A 23063-nucleotide genomic window follows, 5' to 3' on the forward strand; every position below is an offset into this window, starting at 1 on the left:
CATATCTTTGGTTTCCTTCATTTAGTACAGTACATAGTAGCCACTCAATATGACTCTGTTGAATAAATAAAGTAAAATATTGAACATGCTAATTTCCACCAAAAAAGTTTAATTTTTAAAATCTTGCTTTGGATAGTTGATTAAACTCAAAATGTAAAGCAATTATTTTCATACAAAGGTTGAAATATGAAGAGCATGATCTGCCTTAAATATTCTGCTGATGAGGCTGATAGTTAATTATAGTTAATTCTGAAGTATAAAAAGTAGATTATCCAGTTTCCTCTTCTCCTCTGTGACAGTAATAAGAAATAGTTAATAGCCATGTTTCTTTCACACCTCCATCAAGGAGTACCAAAAGAGACAAGAGATTAAATTAAAAGTTTTTCTTCCTTCTGGTACTTTGTCTGCTAATACCTTTAGCTGGTAGAAGGAGAGGTTCTAAATATAAATATCATTCTTGTTATTTTAAGTACTTAAGGGAGACTGCATTCTTATATACTACCTATTTTCTAAGAATAATACATATAGCTGTAGTGAACTTTATGTATGAGCATAGGCTTCTGGTTTTCACTCTGTCAATAAATAGCTATATATTTTGGAAAGCTGCTTAATCTGATCCTCAGTTCAACATCAGCTGGACCACAGTTTTATTGGGTCTCTTCTGTATTTTCTGTATGATTGCTTTAACATTTTTCTTTTCTCTTTACTCTTTATTTCCATATGCTTGTTGTTCCTCCATTTATCTCCTAAACCAAAATGACAAATCAAAGTTTAAATGACAGGTTTTTTCTTTCTCTTGGTGGTACATAAAATAACAGTCATCTTACAATGAACAAGGTTTTAGATTTGATAAAGTATAATAGTATTTAGGAATAATCTATCATCTCAAGTTTTAAGGAAGAGGATGCTTATATTTCAATTTGTTGTTTCTGTTGTCATGTATATATAATGGATCACACCCTTATGGAGTTTGCAATTTCTTTTTAGCATTAGTTTAACTTTAGTAGGGGTTGGTTTTTTTTCCCCCCTGATGAGTTTCTATACTACAGGGAAGTGTAAATTTAGACTCTATATCCATGCATACTGCAAGTTTAGGGAGATTTCTCTGACATCAAAGAGAGACATTCTTCTTTGTAGAAGGAATTATTCTATTATTTTCATTGAGGGTGAAGTCTTTCAACAGTCCCAGTGGGATTTCAGTTCTAATTTCCTTCCTCACAATGGCTGACATAGTGTCGCCTGTCTCCGCATAATGTTAATAATACCAATGCTTCTAGAATGTAGACATTAAAGCTTATTTCTATCCCTTCTTTTCTGGGGGAAAGTCCAGAATACAAACACCTGCAAGCAGTGAGTAAATTATAACTTATTTTCTAAGATACAAAGTTGAGCTTGTAAGAAACAAAGGGAAATCCATAGGTTTCCAAAACCAAAAAGAACTGAAAAGCAGAGCACTGAAGCATTAGCTCAGTTCCTCTAAAGAGTTTTTTGGATGGTAGTGTTTAAACTAGCCCAGTTTATCACACTGCTGGAATAAAAGATTTATCTTCTATACTTAAGATTCCATGCTTCTTAATTTAAATGCTGAGAAAAGGCATTTTTAATATTCATGATGAAATTTCTTTATTTCCATCACTGCAAGTTAAAACATATATAAACAGATTAAGTCAGAGTACAACCACATCCAGCTCACGATATTTTATAAAGTATTTCATTTTCATTTGAAACCATTTATGTTACCTAAACTGTACAAACTTTAATAAACTGAATAAAAAAATTAAAACTCACTTTAAGCTAATTTAGATTTCTAAGACTACATGCAAAAATAAACACTTGGATCATGTTTACTCAACCTTTTTATCATGAACCACATAAAGATCATAATTGACATAACCTAAATATATTTAATAATGCCACCTTACATTTGTATATGGTGCTTGAGTTTCAATTATTTTATTGTATTCTCATTCTATCTCTATAACTCCGTAAGGAAGGTTAGGTATGTATTATTATTCTTGTTTCCTAAATAACTGCCATAATAAATTTATAAAGTTAGTATGAGGAAGAAAACAGTAAAAAAAAAATCAGATGAGAAAATTGCACAACTGGTAAGAGGGAGGGCTGGGACTATAACCTAATTCTTTGGAGTCTTAGTTCAGGGTTCTTTCTATTTTACTACACCATTCAACTTTGATGCTCTATATAACCAAATGGATAATGAGTACATGTACAAAATAATTTAGAAATAAACTATAACCATAAAAATCAATTTAAATAGCAAACTGACATGAATAAGATATATACCAAAACCAACAGGTAAAGAAAGTATTTTCAAAAATACTTACTGGATATTCAAGGAGATCTACTGGCTGGCGGAAAGGCTCAGAATCTTCACACTGAAATATGAGATTTAACAATTCTTGACATTGTTTCTTCCATGCTTGAATATCATAAGACTGTGCTCTATTACGTAATCTTCTTCTAGGCTGATGGTCCTAAAATAAAAATGATGAAAAATATTAATAAAATACACAAATCTTGTATTTTAATGCAGTCTTACATATTTAGGTAATATATAGTAATTCAAATAATAGAAAATACCATTTACCTATTTCTGAAAATCATGCCTTTTGTGATGGAAGCTTACTTGACAGTAATATTTAATCAGTCTTTAAGAATAAGAGTTAAAAAAAAAGCTCTGAATACATTTTAATTTATATAAAGTATTTCTGCTAAATCAAAAACTATGTTACCTTCCTTTTTCGAGTGGAAGTTCCTGGCACATCAGCATCTTTCTCTTCTTCCTTTGAAGCAAGAATTTATCAAACTTATTAAACATTCTAGATTTCATGATTACAGTGAAGCCTTGAACAACATGGGTTTAAACTGTGCAGGTCCACTTATACAGATTTTTTCCAATAAATACATACAGCACTATAAATGTTATTTTCTCTTCTTAATATTTTCTTTTCTCTGGTTTACTTAATTATAAATATACAGCATGTAATACATATAATACACTAAATATGTGTTAATAAACTTTTTACATTATCAGTAAGACTTCTGGTCAACAGAAGGCCATTAGTAGTTAAGTTTTGGGGGTGTAAAAAAGTTATACATAGATTTTCAACTGCTCACGGAGTTAAGTGCCCTTAACTCCCATGTTGTTCAAATGTCAACTGTACTCTACAGTTGTTTATATACCAATTATCTCCTTTATATTTTAATAAATCTATAATGTATATGTTGGAGCTCTTTAGTACTCATTAAAAAGTCTCACTCCTCCTACCATTAACAAATTTTTTGTCATAAAACAAAAAAATTCTGAACCATGTTTAAGTTAATTATAGCATTAGATAAAAATAATTTTCATAACAGCATTTATCTGAAAACTACTATTTCTTTTATACAGAATAAGACCAATGTCATAATTATATTAAAATATTAAATACCTCAGAGTCAGACAAAACTTTCTTCTTCATTGAATTGTAGAGTGGAATTATGTTATAGCAAGTCTGATCCCTAAATAACAAGGAAATGTTAGTATACAAGATTAGAGTCGTGAGATTTTTATTTTTTCCTTTAAATCTGTTACTAAAACCAGATTTTAAGATAAAACTTAAAAGCCTGAAGGCTTCTTTCATAAGTTGATGACAAAACACACATGACTCTGCTCCTCCACTCTTGCCTATTTCATTACACCAAACCCAATTCAATTCTTACCTCCAAATTTTGCTCAGTTCATTGCTGTGCCTGGGATGCCTTCTTTAATTACTCAGTCTATAAGGGAAGTACCTCCTGTCTTCTAATTCCTTCTTTCTTTCATTCTTAAATGTAGTCATTCCCTAAAATTTTGTCCTTAGTCATTTTTTCTTGACACTGTAACTTCTCTGTAAATGAATTCCAAATTCCTATAATTTGGTATGACTCTTCTGAAATTCCTACTATCATCTACAATTCCACATGTCTGAACCTAAATGTCACTCCCCAGTCTTCCCCTTTTTTCAATTTTTTTAAAAACAGAATTCCCATTTTTACAGTGCAGTTTTTCACTATTCCATCCTGTGCCTCCTTATAAATCCAACTGCTGGCCAAGTTCTGTGAGTATACCTTCAAAATCTCTTGGCATCTGCCTCTTTCTCACTTCTATAAATTAATCCCTTATCACTTGTTACTTGGTGAGTGTAGCAGCCAATCTACTATTTATGGTTTATGTTTCTTCCCTATCAATTAATATCAGACACTGCAGTAAATATGTTAAGACATACTATGCATCATATAATATTCATGTTAAAATATGTTCATAAAGCCTTGCTTCTGGTGCCCATATTTTAAATTTAGCATCTTAAATCAGCATTCAAGGCCCTCCATGATCTGAACAGAGTATGAGTTTACAACACTGTACCCCTTATACTCATGTATTCTCTGTTTCACCCAATTTAAATTACTAAATTTATTTAAAATCTCTTTAATTTCCTAGCTCATTCCATCCTTATTGCTTGAATGGATTTCCTTTTATCGAACTTCTCCTGAATCTATCCATATCTACCTTGGGCATTACATCTTAATATACTCTCCGTCCCCCTGAACCTGAAACCCCACCTTAATAGCTAGAAGTGAACCTATCCCTCATCTAAATTTCATAGAAACTCTTTTGTTACTTTTTCCTTATCTTATAGTTACTTACAGATTTACCTGTCTGCAAAATTGTATTAACAGTTTAAATATACAGTTCTTTCTATTTCCAAATATCTATTATATCATGTTGTATGTATCTACTGCTTGGAATTTGGCCAAACAACTCAATTAAAAACTATAATAATCAAAATTTTGAAATAATATTTTGAAAATCACTGTCAACTAAAAATGGTTTTAACCAATTGCATGCATCTAAAAAATGCCAAGGATTTATTTTTAGATATGTACAATATGAATGCTTTAAATGTATTTATCTGTTCTTATGAGTCATTTCCCAATAACTATTTGAAAGAGATACAGTTTCACAGACTATTTCAAATATAAAAGTAACTGTTTTATCTAAATTATTTCACTAAAATATAAATTTCCTATATCCTTTGATTCTGATTCCTGTCTCTCAGAAATATAGATGTACATAAATATCCACAGAACACTTAGAAAATTACAGATTAAAAACTTTATAGTTAAAGTATTACAAGTTATTGTAACCAAGTTATAGAAACAGTCCTCAGAGGAAAACTAATTCTTGATTATCAGTTTTACTGAAAAGAAGTAAAAGCACTACAACAATAGTCCCTAAAGCACTTGCAAGGAAACAGAGTTCTCTAGAGAACAGGGTAAAGGAAGGGCATGAAGTTTTATCTTTCTAATTTCCTCTGGTGTTTTCTTATATTAAAATTACCTACATTCCTTAGGAAAAAAAGTAAGCAATTAATACCAGGAAAAGGGACCCTCTGATTATGCTGTGTAAAAAGAATAAAGCTGGAGATGTGTTTTAAAAAGCTTCAATAATTCCTTCATGTAAAAATAAAAGCTGATAGCAGCTGAATATTTAAATTATAGTCTTCTCTTAACAAGAAATAATTATTCAATATAAATAACCTTAATACAAACTCAGAGCAGTATCTTATACAAAACATATGATTCATTCCTCTGGCTTCAACTAGAACGCTCAATTCATTCTATGGTTAAACAAAATCTGTAAGACAAGAAAATAAAAAGTGCTGCTGCCTTATAAAGTTGTAATTACCACTCTTTGTATGGGATCAATGAATAAGGAAGTAAACTTGACTTTAAATAAGCATCATCTTGAAAGTTAAATTTAGTCTACTGCTGGACTCCTTAAATACTTGTTTATAAACTTGACAGGAGTACTATAATATCAAGATAAAAGGTTCTCAAATCAGAATGGCAGACACTCGTTTACCATGAAAATTAAACAAGTTAACCTCTAAAAGACTCAGTTTCCTTAACTACAAATTCCAGATAATTTCTGGGTTAAAAGAACTATTTTAGGTAAAACAGTACATATTCAATAAACAATTATTATTATTATTCAACAGTTGGGCTTAGAAAAGGATACATGTTTGTTTACATTAACTATAGAACACAACTTTTATGGTTTTGTGATATTATCCAATGAACTAAACAGTATGTTAGCCATAGGCATTGTATGCTTCCTATTTTGAGTGGAGCCATGTATATAGCACATCATGTGATATTATGTATATAAAAATGATTGCATTTCACAAAAGACATTTTACAATATTGTCATTATTACAAATTAATTATAATTAAGTGTGGAAAAATAACTCACTTTATAAAATGTAGAAGAAGGTCAGTCACAAACTTAGCGGATTTTACAATTGGGCTCCCAGGCTCATTAAATGTTCGTGTATTATGCTCTATATACCGAACTTCCCACATTAGGGAAGAAACCCGCCTTTAAAGAAACAAAATACAGAAGTATTAACCTCAGTATATTTAGAAATATAGGCACAAAATTTAAAACCAAGACATTGTGATTTTTCAAACTGCAGTCTTAAATCAAGTAAAAAACTCACACCTCAAAAAGTTATTTTCGAAAAAGTATAACCTCTTTGTGAAAGAAAAAAAAAAGTGTAGCAACGTTATGGATTTGCACAGAATATGTCTAGATTAGACACACTAGACCATAAACAACAGTTACTTCTTTTAGGAAAAGAGACTGCCTATAGGGAGAATAATAGAAGAGAACTGGAGTTTTTAATTTTAGCTTTACCTATTCCTGTCATATATGTCATTTTTTAATAAACATACCTGACATTTATGTAAAAAGGAAGCAATCCTCATCTAATTATATCACTGATAATTAAATGACATGTAAAAATGAAAAGCTGATAGCATGCTTATGAGATATGAAAATATAAAAAAATATGGTAACCATGTTAGTTTACCAAGAAGGCTAAGTAAATAAAAATTATTTTTAACACTGAATTGACAATACTAAAATAAATTTGGTATTTTATTATTTCTGAAAGTAAAGAAAAATCCAAAGATGACTTCTAGAATATTATCCAATGTGTGGTCCTACTTGAAATAAAGAAAAAACTCATAAAATCTTCTAGATGTGTGAACAATAATATAATGACATGAAATTTTAAACATTTATAGTTGTGGATACAGAAATACTTCTGTGCATTTAAAATGGCACTCACAAAGTTCATTCTAATAATAAAATTAAAGGTATCTTCAGAATAACTTACGGAAAACTGTGTGTAAAATAAGGAATTAGAAGAATATCAGCAAGGCAAAGTATGAGTAGTTTAACAAAAGACTAAGGGAATTATTGAAGAGGAAAATCATAAACTTTAAGGAGTCTGAAGCCAATGAATAAAGGAAAAGCAAAAAAGCTTGAAAAAGTGAAATAGCACTTAAAAACATAACTTGGGTCTATAACCATATTATTAAAAAAATAGGCAGTTTCTAATTTATGTTAAGGGTTGTATTCCAAAAGATTTTTTCCTAGATTAGTTACTATGGCTAATTCCAAAAGTCCTATTTAAGATGTAATGTACTTGAAATGCACACCTTAGCATTCTTTCCCTGTTACCTTCCATGTCTTGTTCCATCTCTGAAACACTAGGTGTAACCCCTAAGATTTAACAATTTATAGAGGTCTAGGAGAAAGAAGGATATAGTTAAGAATTTCTCCTCCATTTATTCTCTTAAACTTCCAACATGTGGGGTTGAAGAAGACTTAAAGAAGTGTGCTTCATGGGTGAAGATAGATGGGAGGCACATTATCATAGCTGATTTCCTCCTCTATGCTTTTGACAAAGAGCAATGAAGCAACAGTGGAAACACCTAGCAAGATCAGAAATATCTTCAGAACATGAAGTTTAGTATCTTAATTTCCTTTATTCCAGTGGTAACTAATGAGGGGTGATTCTAGTACCCAGGGACCATTTGACAACGTGTAGAGAAATTTTTGGTTTTACAACCAGGGGCTGTTATTGATACCTAAAAGACAGAGGACAACCCCAAATGTCAGCAATGTTCTTACTGAGAAACCCTGTTTTCGTCAGTAAGGAGTAACAAATGGAATTTTCAGTGACAGGCAAAGGAAGTACCAAATTAGATTTATACTTTATTTATTTATTTTTACTGACTTTTTAAAACTTTATTTTTATTCTTTTTTCAGGGTCCATGTTTTAATATTCATTTTTATTTATTTTTATTTTTAATTAATTTATTTTTATTTTATTTTTATTCAGTTACAATTGTCTGCATTTTCTCCCCATCCCTCCACCCCACCCCAGCCAATCCCACCTCCCTCCCCCACTTCTACCCTCCCCCTTGATTTTGTCCTTGTGTCCTTTATAGTAGCTCCTCTAGACCCCTCTGCCCACTATCCCCTCTCCACTCCCCTCTGGCTAAGAACAATGTAACAATAGATTTATACTTTAAGTAACAACAAGAATGGAAGGCACTAATTTTTGTAGGAAAATATCAATACAAAATATGAATTAAAAAATCCTAAGTTAAATAAATAAAAATGTAAAGAACTGCAATAACATAAAACTGCTCACAAAAAGAAACTTTTAATGTAGTGTTATTTGAATTAAAATGTTTTATGACTGTTTAGCAAAAGTCTTAAGAAAAATGAAAACTGTAAGTATGATTTCATTATGTGAAAACTAAAAACTTAAACTCACTTTTTAACAAGACAATTTAGGCAATAAACCTAAAAACCTATCTGAGATTGGAACTCAATATTTATTGAAATTGTTACCTAGAAGATGATGATGCAAATTAACTGAAAACTGTGTCTTTAAAAGAAAAAAATTGTATTTCAAGCTAACCTATAACCACGAAAAATATCCTGAATTTCCTAATTTCATTGTTAAAATGAAATTATGCTATGCTATGCTTTATAGCATAGCATAGTAAAATATGCTATGCTTTATAAAATATGCTATGAAGACAGCAAGCAGCAGCTCATATTAACAGCTAGACAAAACTACCTAGGTAACATATTCTAAGTGTGGTTAGAAGACCACCAGCATCAGCATCACTGGCAATTTTTTAGAAATGCAGAATCTCAGGTCATACTCTAAACTTATGGAACCAAATTCTGCATTTTAACAAAATCCCCAGGTGATTTTTTTATGTACATTAAAGTCTGAGAAACACTGCAATAGAAGATCAGTAAATGGGTGAAAGGATCATTTAGCTTTATTTTGGTAGTAGCTATAGCAAACAGTTCTAACCTGTAAAACCTGTTTTCCAGTCTTTGTTTAATTGTACTTAAATCTGTTGGATATGCCACTACAGTGCAATACATGGGATAGGCTTGCAGATCCACAGGGGCCACAAATGCTGAAGCAATATCTAAAATAAATAAGACAAATAAGTTTATAAATTTATTTTGTATTGCTTAAAATACTTCATGTAAAATTCTTCTTGAATTAAAACAAGTTTTGATCCGTGTAATTATTAATCTGTTAAACTTCATAGAAAATGCATAGTTTAGCTGATCTATTAAGTCTCATTTTTTTATTATGTATACATTTACATTGCAAATTTTACAGGTATCTGTTACTCATAGAGTGCTTAGAAGAAAAAATAGATGACATATAGTATATATATGACCTATTAAAGATACATACATTTCTCTAATTAAAACCTGGTCATTCCTGAATCACTGTTTTTAACATTCATGCTATCAGTAACACTATAATAATTACATTGCATTCAAACATTTTAATGTCCGACTTTCTCAAAACTTACCACTTTATCTCATCTTCACAACATTATTCTGTGCAATATTAGTGAAGCAGAAAAGAGGAAACAGATTTCAAAGTTTTTGACCCAAAGTAACTGACTCTATGGCACATATTAAAGTGGTAAAAATCTACAAACTATGGTCTCTCTCCATTTTTGCTCATTCTCACGTAGTTTGAAACTTCATACCCTAATACATTACTAAAATTATTTGACAGTATTTGAGACAATTTTTATAAAGTGTTGCCATTCTACAAAATGATTCAGGTGAAAATATTATCCAATATGTGTGTCTAGTGTTTTTAGCTCTAATTCACATTAATTTCTCCCTAGACTCTTTGAATCTGATTCCTTACTGAATAGGAGGTTGCTACAAAGCACCATACTAGTTTAGAGTTACTCTGGATAGTTTGTGGTCATTGTTTTTCTTTTAATGAAGCAAAGCAATTCACGTATCCTTTTCCCCTCCCCTTACAAATATTCTCTTATGTAAGTAAGTTAAGGGGGAAACTGGTATAGCTATATAAATAATTATAATCCATCTTTCAGTTTATATCATGTCAGCTTGAATATGTCAAGAGTTTTCAAACTGGATTCTGGAGGAATCAGATTATTCAGAAGTTTCCCTGGCATTTTGGGGGGAACGCTCATTCTAAATTTAGCTACAGCAATTCCATTTATAACTGTTTTCAATATCTGAGTCCTGTGTATGATCTCACTTTGAAAAATTCCACTTAGAAATGTCTGAAAATCACTGACTTAATGATATTATGAAAGAATATTTTGTTTGAATTATAATATTTTTCCTTTCCTTTGCTTTCTGCCAGCTTTTTCCATATTGATATGCTACTATTATCATTTACCTAGTGTCATCAACTGGTTTATTCCTGCAACAATTCTTTCACATTCTTCATCCCTTGGATTGGAACCCCATTCTCCATCAAGAGGTTTATAGATCAATGATCTGCATTCAACATCAGTTAAAGGAACACTGGTACCTAGTTCTTCAGGAAATACAGCTGAAATACCCAGAAAGAAATGCAGATTTAGTGAAAATATGTGGTAATTTGCTAATATTTAGGTGATCTTTACAAAGTAGAGTTGATATTGTCATAAGACAAAAGTATAATTTTATAAATATCTGGTAAGTATATTCTTTATTTTTCATTAAAGAAAAACATGTTTCAATGATCAATAAAATTTAAATTATTTTTTAAAACATTGTAATAATTACTTCTCCAAATATTTTACAACACAACTTCCTTTATTACCATTTACCAGGTCAAATGGAAAGTATTTTATTAAATGACACAAATTTAAAAGGTTTTGAATCACTTCATAATATATTCTCCATTTTTACTTTAATAAAACATACACAATGTAAAGAACTAAAGTAGTCTTTTCCAGAATACTTCAAATAAAGCCTAAATTTTTTAAAATGTATGAACAGAGAAAATTATGATTACTGACAGGTAATTCTCATGCTTACTGCTCTTAAACGATAATGGTATGCTTTCTGCATGCCTGAATATGTAACAGAATCTCTTACTGAATCTTTAAGAGAATTTTTAGGGGTCGGTGATGACATAAATCTACAAATCTACCAAGTATGTTTTTCTTTGAACTAGACCCAGATAAGAGAAACATGTTAAATATTTGTGTACAAAACTTTTCCTCCTCACGAAAAGAAATTAAACTTTATGGATGCATATGTATATGTATCCAAATAGATAAAAAACAAAAAGCACTCCCTCCACATACAGATATATTTAGGTAGGATGTTTCCTACCTGAAGACAGTAGCTTAATGGCACCAATTCATTTCAAGAAATACCTCAGGCATTACAACTCTAATTAGCTTCATTTCTCTCATATTTATAATAATGCAATGCAACTTCAAACTTAAACTTCCACAAAGGAAAACAACAAAACCAGAACATAAGCCATGTAAAATGATCGCAAGCTGATTAAGACATTTTAAAATTTTAAAGACTATTTTCTCATTTCTAAGGTTTACCTGACTGAGTTTACTTTTTCCAAGATACCGTTTTTCTCTGATTTCTTAGAAATACAATAACGAACATTTATAAATGATTATTTCTACTATATCAAAAGTCAATTTTTTTGTTTTTAAAAGTCTTTATTATCTATAAATAGTATTATTTTTAAAGAAATCAAACTATACAGAATAATGTAAAAGATAATTTATAAAAGTCTTCATACTTTTATTTTTTATAAATAATCCTTATTAAGAATCTGGGATATATATCCTTTTGAACATTTTTATGCATATATAGTAATATGAGCTTTTTTAAAAAATTGAAACAAAGATAGGTAATGAGGTAGAAAGAAAATATAATCTCCAGGATTTAGCTACACTGGCTTTTTCTCAGTCCTGGGAAGATACCATACTCACTGCCTAAGGCTAACTCCCAAATTCCAAGGCAATGTGTCACGCCACATGCAAGGTAACAGTTATTACATTATTATTAACTATAATTACCTACTCGTTGAGCCCTTACACGTGGCAGGCTCTATAATAAGTACTTTACACATATGATGTCATTTAATCCTCACAGAAGCCCTGTAAGGAAGATATTAGTTTACATAACTTCAAAGGCTAAATCCTAAGAACCTGGTTTGGAGAGTTTAAGGAACTCCCTAAAATGGCATAGACAGAAGGTGCCAGAGCTAGGATATATGAATCTATGCTGTGTCTCATGCAAAAGCCTGAACTCTGGAGTTACAAAAATATCTTTGCTCCCAAGTGCTCAGCTTCTAGGAATAACTAACAATTAGCAAAAACAATTTCATGTTTTTCTGTAACTAATTAACTTCTACCTTCCCTGTTAAGACTATAAATTCCACTGGGCAAATGTTAAGTCTATCTTGTTCTCTGCTATGTCTCCAAAGTCCAGGTCAATAGTAAAGGTGCTATATTTGATGAATGAATATTTTCTATTTGATCTTCCTAACAACCCTATGCAACAGCAAGTTAGCAAATCAGATTTCTTATTTAAAAAAGTAATTCCATAATACATATATGAAAGCCTAACATATACTCACCATTATTAGGTATAAGCTCCATATCCCAAGGACTCATCTTTTCTGTATCACCATTATCCCAGCTTAAAGGAAGAAAAACCCTGTTATTAAAAAATCCAAATACTATAATGCAATTTTTAAAATAAAATCACATCATAAAATAATTGCTTTGGTATTTTAAAAAAGTATCTCTATCATTTTATTAATAGATGGGAAAAACATTCAAAGAAAGTCAGAATGAACTAAAATACAACAAATACTTCCTTACCAAACATTATAGCACTGAAACAAACTATCAGGGTACTCAGGTTGAAGAGGTTCCTGGCTTTCAATTGTTCCAAACCACCAGGCATCATCTATGACTGATCTGAAACGGTCACCTGGACAAGAATAAGAGCCATCTCATTACTCTGAATTATAATGCTGCTCCTGTTGCTCCTTTTTCCCAAAGTATATTCCTTTAAGATATTTAAACTGCCTGTATGATTCCAGAAGATATAGAAAAAGTGACCTACAAATTTCAAAATAAGTAGGTAAATAAGTCACCAATATTGAGGAAAAATGTTATTTAATAAGTATGCTGGAACTGCGACTTACCAGTTTCTATTGTACCATTTCTTACATTTTATTAGGGTAAGGAGAAATTCACTTTTACCTTAAGCATTTTTAACAATCTAGCATTTTTAATTAATCAGTAGGACTGTGCCCAAACTTTTCATTCAAATAAATATACAGTTTAATAATTTCTGCTAAACAAATATTTAGCCTATAATTTCTTACTATCTGTAGCCGAGTTCCTCTAACCAACAATCAACACTCCAGTCTAAAAACAACTAAACCAAACAAATATCCAAACTGACTTCTTCACCTCAATTACCCTTAAGCTATAACACTCACACATACGCTTGTTTTCCTTCCATTTCCTATTAAAAACAAGTAAGGAAACAAAAACAACTACTCTTTGTAAAATAGCACTCCTTGAGTCCCTTTCTTTATTTAGTTTCAGCTACTGTCACATTAGGAAAACTGCTTTCCCCAAAGACCCTAATGAGTTATCCTCTCAGTTCCCACTGTGCCACATGAAAACTGTAAACCAGTCTCTTCTTTATTGCTATGCTTTCTCCTTCCTTGACTTAAAAAAAAAAAATCAAATGTAAAAAATTATGACCAAAACCAAGAAAAACTTTTAACTATTTCTTCTTGAAATTTACTTACAAATTTTTTAAAAATGTATTTATTGATTATGCTATTACAGTTGTCCCATTTCCCCCCCTTCACTCCACTCCATCCTGCCCATCCCTTCCCTCCCACATTCCCCCCTATAGTTCACGTCCATGGGTCATACATATAAGTTCTTTGGCTTCTACTTTTCCTACACTATTCTTACCCTCCCCCTATCTATTTTCTACCTACCATTTATGCTACTTATTCTCTGTACCTTTTCCCCTTCTCTCCCCTTCCCACTGCCCTGTTGATAACCCTTCATGTGATCTCCATTTCTGTGGTTCTGTTCCTGTTCTAGTTGTTTGCTTAGTTTGCTTTCGTTTTTGTTTTAGGTATGGTTGTTAATAACTGTGAGTTTGCTGTCACTGTTCATATTTTTTATCTTCTTTTTCTGAGATACATCCCTTTAACATTTCCTATAAGGGCTTGGTGATGATGAACTCCTTGAACGTGACCTTATCTGAGAAGCACTTTATCTGCCCTTCCATTCTAAATGAAAGCTTTGCTGGATAGAGCAATCTTGGATGTAGGTCCTTGCCTTTCATGACTTCAAATACTTCTTTCCAGCCCCTTCTTGCCTGTAAGGTCTCTTTTGAGAAATCAGCTGACAGACTTATGGGAACTCCTTTGTAGGTAACTGTTACCCACAGTTACTTACTTACAAATTTCTAAATAATGAATATAGAGCCATTTCTTCATTCATCTATTTTGGACATTAAGTACTGACCTCTATCCATACAATTGTATATAAAAGGTATATATATTTTATTTTGTCTATATTCAGTTATCATGACTATGTAAATATTGTTTGCTAAGCCAACCTGCAGACACTTTCTTGTATTACTTTTAATAATTGTTTCATTTTTTAATGTTTTAGTTTTCCCTGAATTTATGATTATCTTCCCACATTCTCTAACAGCTCAAACTATAAACTGTTTTTCAATATAATTTCCCACAAATCAAGCATGTTAGATAACTGGAGATCAGTTTCACTTTTCTCCCTTGCAGACTTCACTCTTGAGAGATAATATCTTCTGGTCTGGTTGTTTTAAAGGGCTCATAATAGATGCTATTCTTGGACTTCTGTTGACTGTTACCTGGGAATTCCTTTCTGCTCTTTCCTGTCCTGAAAAAATTTCCTGTCTCCTAGAGGGATTCTATGTCTTTCTCTATCTTGATTTACTCCGTTTCTTTATGGAAAACATCTTTCAAAGCTTCCAGAGAAATGATACATGATAACTCCTAGGACCCTAATTTTAATAATTTGCATTTTCCTAATTTTCCTTTTTTGGAGAACATAGTTAAATTTCTAAGTTTACGAAGTCCAATGACAATAGACAAATCATCATGCCAATGAATTCCAATGGCACTGGAAAAGAGATTAACTGAAGTATCAATTATTGTCATTTTTCAAGCCACATTACGCCATACATACACTGTATCTCACTCCAAGATGACAAAGAATGCCACTATTTGAAGTTTAGAAAGGAAATACTCTAATGAACAGCATGCCCTTTGGACATAAATTGATCCATCTTAAATGCCTGGAAACTTTTAAGGATTTTAAAATTTCTTTGAGCCTTGATTACAATATTAATTTTTAAAGATTATAATAAAGTTAAATGAAAAAAATGTAGGTTTAACTTTTGTCCCACCTAAATTAAATTATTTAAACATATTGACATGGAAGACTTCTTTTACTTCAATTTTGAATTGTTATTAATATTTTTGGATAAAAATTTAAGTCAACATATAAAACAGCTAAAGGAATAGGTATAAAGAGTCTTATAATAGTTAACAAATGTAAGAGGAAAAAATGCTTAGAATTTCAGCATCAACTAGATTAAAAGGATTTTCGTTATTAAAAGTGACTCAAAAAACACTTGACACAATATTGTACTTGGCTACTAATATTCCCAGAAATGGCAGACAACTGATTTATTTTCCTAAACTATGAAAAATATCAAATCACTTATTAGATTAAAAGCACACACTTATGGCTTCTAAAATTACCCACCTATATTCCACCGCCTGTATCTTGCGTCATCAAACTGTTGTCTCAAGACTAGGAAATCTATAACATCAGGCATATCATGGTATCTAATTACAAACAGAAATAAATTAGGTCACATACCTGAAAATATCTATGACATGTTCAAATTTATCTTGAAAACAATCTACAACACTAAGAAACCATTGTCTTTTTCAACAGTCCTTACTTCATGGTAAATGATCCGCCAGTCAGTTTACCGGTATCAGGATCAAGAAAAGCAAGTTTAAGGCAGCAAAGGGTAGGCAATCCCACTTCATACTTTATGCCAACTATTTTCATCAGTTCTTGCTCCTGAGGAAGAGACAAAAAATGAGAAACTATCTTCTCAAAATAAACAAACTGCTAAACATAATCAAGAAAGCATTTCTTCATGTCAATCTTGATCTAGGTAATTAGTCTGTGTATGTGTAAAAATTCAGATCTGTGTACTATAGAGTATGCAAATTGTATTTCAATTTTAAATAGTAAAGAAAAAAAAAACTTTACTGAAAAAAGAGTTTTCCAACACTTAGAGGTCTAGGCCTCTAAGTAATTTTGAATCATTGCTGATAAATCTAGACATACTTATCAAGTTACAAATATATTTGCCTTAGATATTAAGTGTTGCTAATTTTCACTGTAATTATATTTTGTACCCACAATTTATAAACTATCACAGCATACAAATTCAGTCAATCTTATGTTTCTTAGAATGTTAAATACAATACCCTCTACTCCTCGGACTGCTTCAGTTAAGAAAGATATCTTCATGATACTGTTTCTTATAGTAAAACTATTAACAATACAATTTTCTCCACATTCCATAACTATATATTTTTGAGCTATTAAATAATAAACATCATACCCGTAGTTCCATTTTATGCCATGGCTGTTTTTTAGGATTGATACTATAAATTTTATTTTTCCGGGCCATTTCAACATATGCTTCATGTCCTTGTCGGAAATAATAAACCTAAAAAGAACAAAGTTACAATTTAAAAACCTGAATGTGTTTCCTTAAACCCAATATGCAAGAATTTAATGCCCTTTGAACTAAAAGATTTTCTAATATTATGATATTTTTTCCTTCTTTTCCTCAAGTTTTTCTGATGTCACATAATCATAACCAAAGTGTTCAAAATAACATTATTTTGGTTACATACTAACAGGTTAAGAACAGCAGTTACTTTTGGGGTTTTTTTTTTTTTGGTTTGTTTTACCACTTTACTTTTATTGTTTAAAGATTTTTATTTATTTCTAGAGAGATGGGAAGGGAGGGAAACATCAATGTGTGATTGCCTCTCACATACCCCCAACTGAGGACCTGGCTCAGAACCCAGGCATGTGCCCTCACTGGGAATCGAACCAGTGACCCTTTTGTTCATAGGCTGGCACTTAATTCACTGACTCACACTAGCCAGGGCACCACTTTACTTTTAAATTCAAAATAACTAACAAGCAAAATAAATACAGGCTCATAGATAGAGAGCAGGCAGACAGTTCTGGGGAGGGTTAGGGCATGGAGGGATAAAACAAAAAAGGAAAAAAAGAGAAAGAACTCATGGACACAGACAACAGTATGGTAACTACAGGGGGGAGGAGGATGGATGGCGGTGGAAGAGAGCATAGGGGGATAAATCGTGATAGAATAGATAAATAAAAACAGCCTCCTGTACTTAAAAAATATATATAAAATACAAGGTTAAAGTTAATGAGTACTGGATAAAATAAATTAAAATTTAAATAAAATAAAGAATCACAGGTATATGCCCCGGCTGGTGTGGCTCAGTGGATTTGGTGCCAGCCTGCAAACAAAGAGGTTGCCAGTTTGATTCCTGGTCAGGGCACATGCCTATGTCTCCAGCCAGGTCCCTGGTTGGTGGCAAAGGGGAGGCAACTGGTCAATGTTTCTCTCCCTCTCTTTCTCACTCTTTCCTTCTAAAAATAAAAATAAAAATAAATTTAAAAAATCTTAAATGGTGAGGATGAGTAACTGTAAAAAAGAAAAAAAGACTTACAGGTATATAACATAGTTAAAGCCATATCTTAAGAACTTGAATGGGGGAATATAAGGGCTTCCTAGTAGAGCTCTTCAGTGGGAGGTCATCCGGTAGGAAAGTCACTAGACCCTGAGCCTGTCCCCTAAACAAGCTCCCACATTCCCACTTCCATGCAAGCTCTGCAGTGTCAGATGGTGAGGTGCAGAACATGCTCTCTTCTGTTAATAACCACTCTTGTCCTGCTCTGCCTCCTGGATGTTTAGAGGAATAGGTTCCTCCTAAGATGCTGGGTTAAAGCCTTTGTCAATCATTATCCAACTAGAAAACATGCTTGAAATTTTTTAAATGTATTAGTTTCATTTTTGATGATAAAGATATTTCTTAAGGCTTAAGAACAACACAGAATTTGGAGTCATACTACCAGTTTACTGGGAGTGTGATCTTTGCAAATTAAGTTTTCCAAGCTTAACTTTCTTATCTCAAGTTGATAAATGCTCACTGTATAAGGTTATTACAAAACTGAAATGAGAAAATGTTATGTAAAGCATTTAATACAGTGCACAACAAAACAGAAATAAATACATGACTTAAAACTTTTTTGTATTTTATTTTTAGAGAGAGGGGAAGGAAGGGAGAAAAAGAGGGAGAGAAGCATCAATGTGAAAAAGAAACATTGCCTGAATGCCTCTTGCATACCCAACTGGGGGACTTGGCGCAACCTGGGCATGTGCCCTGACTGGGACTCAAACCAGCGAGCGACCTTTCTGTTTGCAGGACGACACCCAATTCACGGAACCACACCAGTCGGGGCTAAATGATTTTTTAAAAATAGTTCATCTGTGTTGCATAACAAAATTGTAACTAGGGATCATGATTAATTTGTTCCTCATTTTTGTAGCAAGTAGTTTATACATACACATAACTTGAAAGCAAAAAATGTATTCTCACATATATTTTATCCTTATGAGAACAGCAAGGCATCTATTTATCCTCATTTTATGAATATCAAATTTAAGTGACTCCTGACTACCATCCTGTAGAACTGGTACTTGAACAAAGTAGTTTTATAGCAAGTATTTTTCCTGAAGTGCTATTAAACTTTTTAAAAGACAACTTAAACATTTTGAAAGGAAATTATTCAACAAGCAATTACACACTTTCTGGCCATCTTCAAATAATATATTAAACATAATATAACTGAGCATTTTCTTGATGTCACAGATCAGTTAGGATCTACCACTGTAACTAAATTACAACAATGTGGTGACGTTCTGGTTCTATGCTCTTCAAGACTCTTAGGCAAGTGGGGTATCTACTTTAATTATTACAGACTGTTTGTTAAAGTTAGTCTTGCAATGCGCAGTTTTTGTTTTCCTTCTTTGACTGAACTACCACCTGCCACTTCCTATAGCTAATTAGTGTTCTTTGACAGAAAAGCCAGTTTTAATTTCTTATTTCTTACTGCTCATCTACTGGGCATCAGATAACCCTGTCTCTTAACATTTATGCATAAAATAAGGATACATGAACCCTTGAGTGGAAAACTTGGATTTGAAATCTTATATTTCCATTTCATAGTCCAAAGTACATAGTCAAATGATACCCAATCACATTTTCTTAAAAATGAAATATTTCTTATTCTATGGTAACACAATTTTTAAAGATCTAAGGATAGATTATGAACATTATTTAAATGAAACATTTCTATGAAATAAAATTAAATGAAAATAAAATGCTGAATTTTCCTTTAAAAGGCTATATATTGTATACAATACTATATATATTTAAGTCTTAAGCTAAGAAAAATTAATATATTTTAATTAAAAAAAGAAAAAACTGGCAACAGAACAGTCATTAAAAATACATACTAGTTTTTAAAATGCTAACAAAATTCCCATTTTAAAAATATTTAGATTTGCAATTGCAGTATTTACAGCATCCTCAAAAAAGATGATCATTAGTGCTTCCATCCTAATTTTACTTTTACTGTACATAGTTATAAACATCTAGAATGAGATACTTTATAAAACCACTGCAATCTTCTAGAGCTGTTTCTGGCGCTCTAAAAATATTTAAAGTAACCTGAAAGAAATAAATACAATAAGTTTTAAAAAGTTTAAACGTACCTCATCACCCATCTGTGGTACAAATGGACATCTTCGGGGAATAGTATCTGTAATCCATGTTGAAGGCAACCATTCTTCTAATGTCAACCCATTTTCCGTTAGTTCTCCTACAGCCAACCTCTAAGGTTTAGAACATTTAAAGTAATATTATCACAAAAGCACTCATCTACAACCTGTCCTTTAAAATAATTATAAAGGTAGTTAAATAAATAAAGGGAAGTGAATCATTGTGCAATATGTATATTCTTTAGGTATTAAAAGCCTATTCTGGAAAGATGTCAGTAGTAGCCATATAGTATTTAATCTCTCCAAAATAACTATATAAAAAAGAACAAGATAAACCAAAACCCTGCAGACACCATTCAAAACAAAATTAAGTGTCAAGATATTCCCATAAACACCAAAGTATAAACTCCAAGTAGTCTCCCTGTCAAAGTTCTATTGGTTTTATAAACTTTCCATTTAACAAAGCATATTTGAGTCTTTTTTAAAAAAGTCTTAGTCATAGCGTGTTAGCAACAACTAGATAAGATATTCTCGTATGGGCTGATTAGTGCAAGACACAGAAGGCTAATTGTTTCCATGGTTGGGCATTATACTTCTACATAGCCCAAGAATACTCTTCTCCCCTTTAGAGTAGCCATTTCACAATCCTGGCTCACATTTAGTTTTTAACAAAAAATTTTTCTTTGGATTTTTTCCAAACAAAGTGTTGTTAAGCCAGGTCCCTTACTTTTTATTTTTTGTGGTAAATATAAAAGTAGGTCTCTGAGAAAAACCTTTTTAACTCTACTGGTCACCTGTAAGTGGCCAAAGTGATCTGGATGCTGTTACCTTAGACTTAGGAAAAAAGGACTTCTAAGAGCCTTTGAAACTAGTATTATTTATAAGCAGAGAAAGTTCATGCAATTAATTAAAAATGTGTTGGTTCAGTGTTTGTACATTAAGATTCTAAGTTTTATTCTCTTGCATTTTTTAAAAAAAGAAGGCAGCTGTCACTAAGTTAATTCAAGTTCACCTAAAAGAAACAATGTCATACTGAGGTATCACAGAACATTATTTGCAACAGGTACTGCTACAGCTGCTACTCAATATCTATTTTTTCTTCGTTAACCACATCTTCCTGCTTCTCAAACACATCAGGAGCACTCTCTCTTTGGAGAAAAGGGGATGGGAAAAGATTGGCATTTACTACATGTGACATGGGTCTACTGGAGAGAATTTTAGTCGGAGCGATGGGATCTGACTTACATTTTAAAAGAATCACTATGGATGCATCAAAGCAGGGATTTTCAAATGATGGGCCATACACAGTCCAAGCTCAGCCTGCTCTCTCTAAAGCAAATTTTATTGGAACACAGCCATACTCATTCATTTATGTATTGTCTATGGCTGCTTTCAGGCTACAATGGCAGAGTAGCTGGACCTTTACAAAAAAAATTTGTCAATACATGCTTTAGAAAATAGACTCTAGGGGATAAAGGGCAAGGGCATTTAGACAGGTGGAAGGCTACTGCAACAATACAAGTGAGAGTTCACAGTAGCTAACACTAGTGACAGCAGAAATGGTGAAAACAGTTAAGTGCTGAACATATTTAGAAGAGCCAAGATAATTCCCTGATGGGCTGGATACACAATATGAGAGAAAAAGGAGAATTAAGCATAACACCAAGTTCTGGGTATAAATAACTAAAAGAGTCGTTACTGTTGAGATGAGAAGGACTACAGTGCAACAGGTTAGAAAGAAAATCTTAGAAAGTAAGTTTTGTATGTGTAAAATTTGTAACGTTAAGTCAGGTCATATCTGAACAATTATTTTATCCACAAAGAGTTACTGAATAGCCATTGTTACTATGTAGTGAGTACATCACAGAGTTAGATCCACAGATTGTATCAGTTTTATTGACTGTGGTTTTGAGTTAAAGTGTGTGTTGAAAAAGGTATCCTTTGACTTAATAAAAAGAAGTAGAAAAAGTCTGAAAGCTGGTAATTCCAGCTTCAATATGGACTATCAATTATACTAGGCAAGTATCTCTCCCCATAAGGAAAATTCTATGTTGTCTGGGATAGCTAACAATTCTAACACAAAGTGAGATTAAGTTGGATATTAAACAGAAATAACCATATTTATAAGTATAAGACTCGGGCATAGCCAAGAATCATTATGACGACAATTCTTATTCACCAGTAATTCTTAGGAAACCCATAATTTTTGGTTGAAGTATATTTCTGTCACTTAATACTTAAAACTACTTAGGGAATAAATTGTACTGAATATTCCTCAAACTTTTCAGTCTCATGATTTGAGATTTAAAAAAAAAATTGAGATACAGGTAATTAATTTTTTTATTCCTACCCACAGAAATTTTTCTAGGCCCACCTGAAATCTTATTTCTTCTGAAGTCTATCTAAAAACTCTAAATTGAGATGTCCCCATTTGATTTCTGATTATTTTCAAAATTAATCCGGCAACAACTGATTGATGTTTCTCTCATGAATCAATGTTTCTCTTTCCTTCTCCCTCCTTTCCCCTGTATCTAAAAATATATAAATAAAATCTTTAAAATATTAATATAGCAACTGAACATATATTTCTTCTATTTTTATCTTGGGGAATTTAAGCAACTTGTTTGTCACACATTTTTTTTTAAGGTTTTACTTATTTAATTTTAGAGAGAGGGGAAGAGAGAAAGGGAGAGAAACATCAGTGTGTAGTTGCCCCTCTTGTGCCCCCTACTGGGGACCTGGCCCACAACCCAGGCATGTACCCTGACTGGGAATCTAACCAGTGACCCTTTGGTTTACAGGCCTGCACTCACTCCACTGAGCCACACCAGCCACGGCAGTTACACATTATTTTTAGAATAAGTACTACGTCTTATACTTCTTTCTA

At 31.9% G+C, this 23063-nt stretch overlaps 1 protein-coding gene across 1 annotated transcript in view; it reads right to left on the reverse strand.

Annotated features, from left to right (window-relative positions):
* The window catches only part of PHIP (pleckstrin homology domain interacting protein), a 141590-nt gene that overhangs the window by 20466 nt on the left and 98061 nt on the right, over nucleotides 1-23063 (reverse strand). Inside the window, exons 24-35 of the mRNA XM_053913788.1 lie at nucleotides 20171-20290; nucleotides 16910-17017; nucleotides 16232-16356; nucleotides 16030-16112; nucleotides 13057-13168; nucleotides 12810-12871; nucleotides 10608-10763; nucleotides 9231-9351; nucleotides 6296-6421; nucleotides 3453-3522; nucleotides 2754-2804; nucleotides 2346-2495 (exon numbers count right to left, since the gene is read on the reverse strand). Coding sequence (XP_053769763.1) covers nucleotides 2346-2495; nucleotides 2754-2804; nucleotides 3453-3522; nucleotides 6296-6421; nucleotides 9231-9351; nucleotides 10608-10763; nucleotides 12810-12871; nucleotides 13057-13168; nucleotides 16030-16112; nucleotides 16232-16356; nucleotides 16910-17017; nucleotides 20171-20290 — 1284 coding nt within the window. The remainder of the gene's footprint in view (nucleotides 1-2345; nucleotides 2496-2753; nucleotides 2805-3452; nucleotides 3523-6295; nucleotides 6422-9230; nucleotides 9352-10607; nucleotides 10764-12809; nucleotides 12872-13056; nucleotides 13169-16029; nucleotides 16113-16231; nucleotides 16357-16909; nucleotides 17018-20170; nucleotides 20291-23063) is intronic.

The sequence above is a fragment of the Desmodus rotundus genome, chromosome 11 (assembly GCF_022682495.2).
Source record: "Desmodus rotundus isolate HL8 chromosome 11, HLdesRot8A.1, whole genome shotgun sequence".
NCBI classification, from domain to species: Eukaryota; Metazoa; Chordata; class Mammalia; order Chiroptera; family Phyllostomidae; genus Desmodus; species Desmodus rotundus.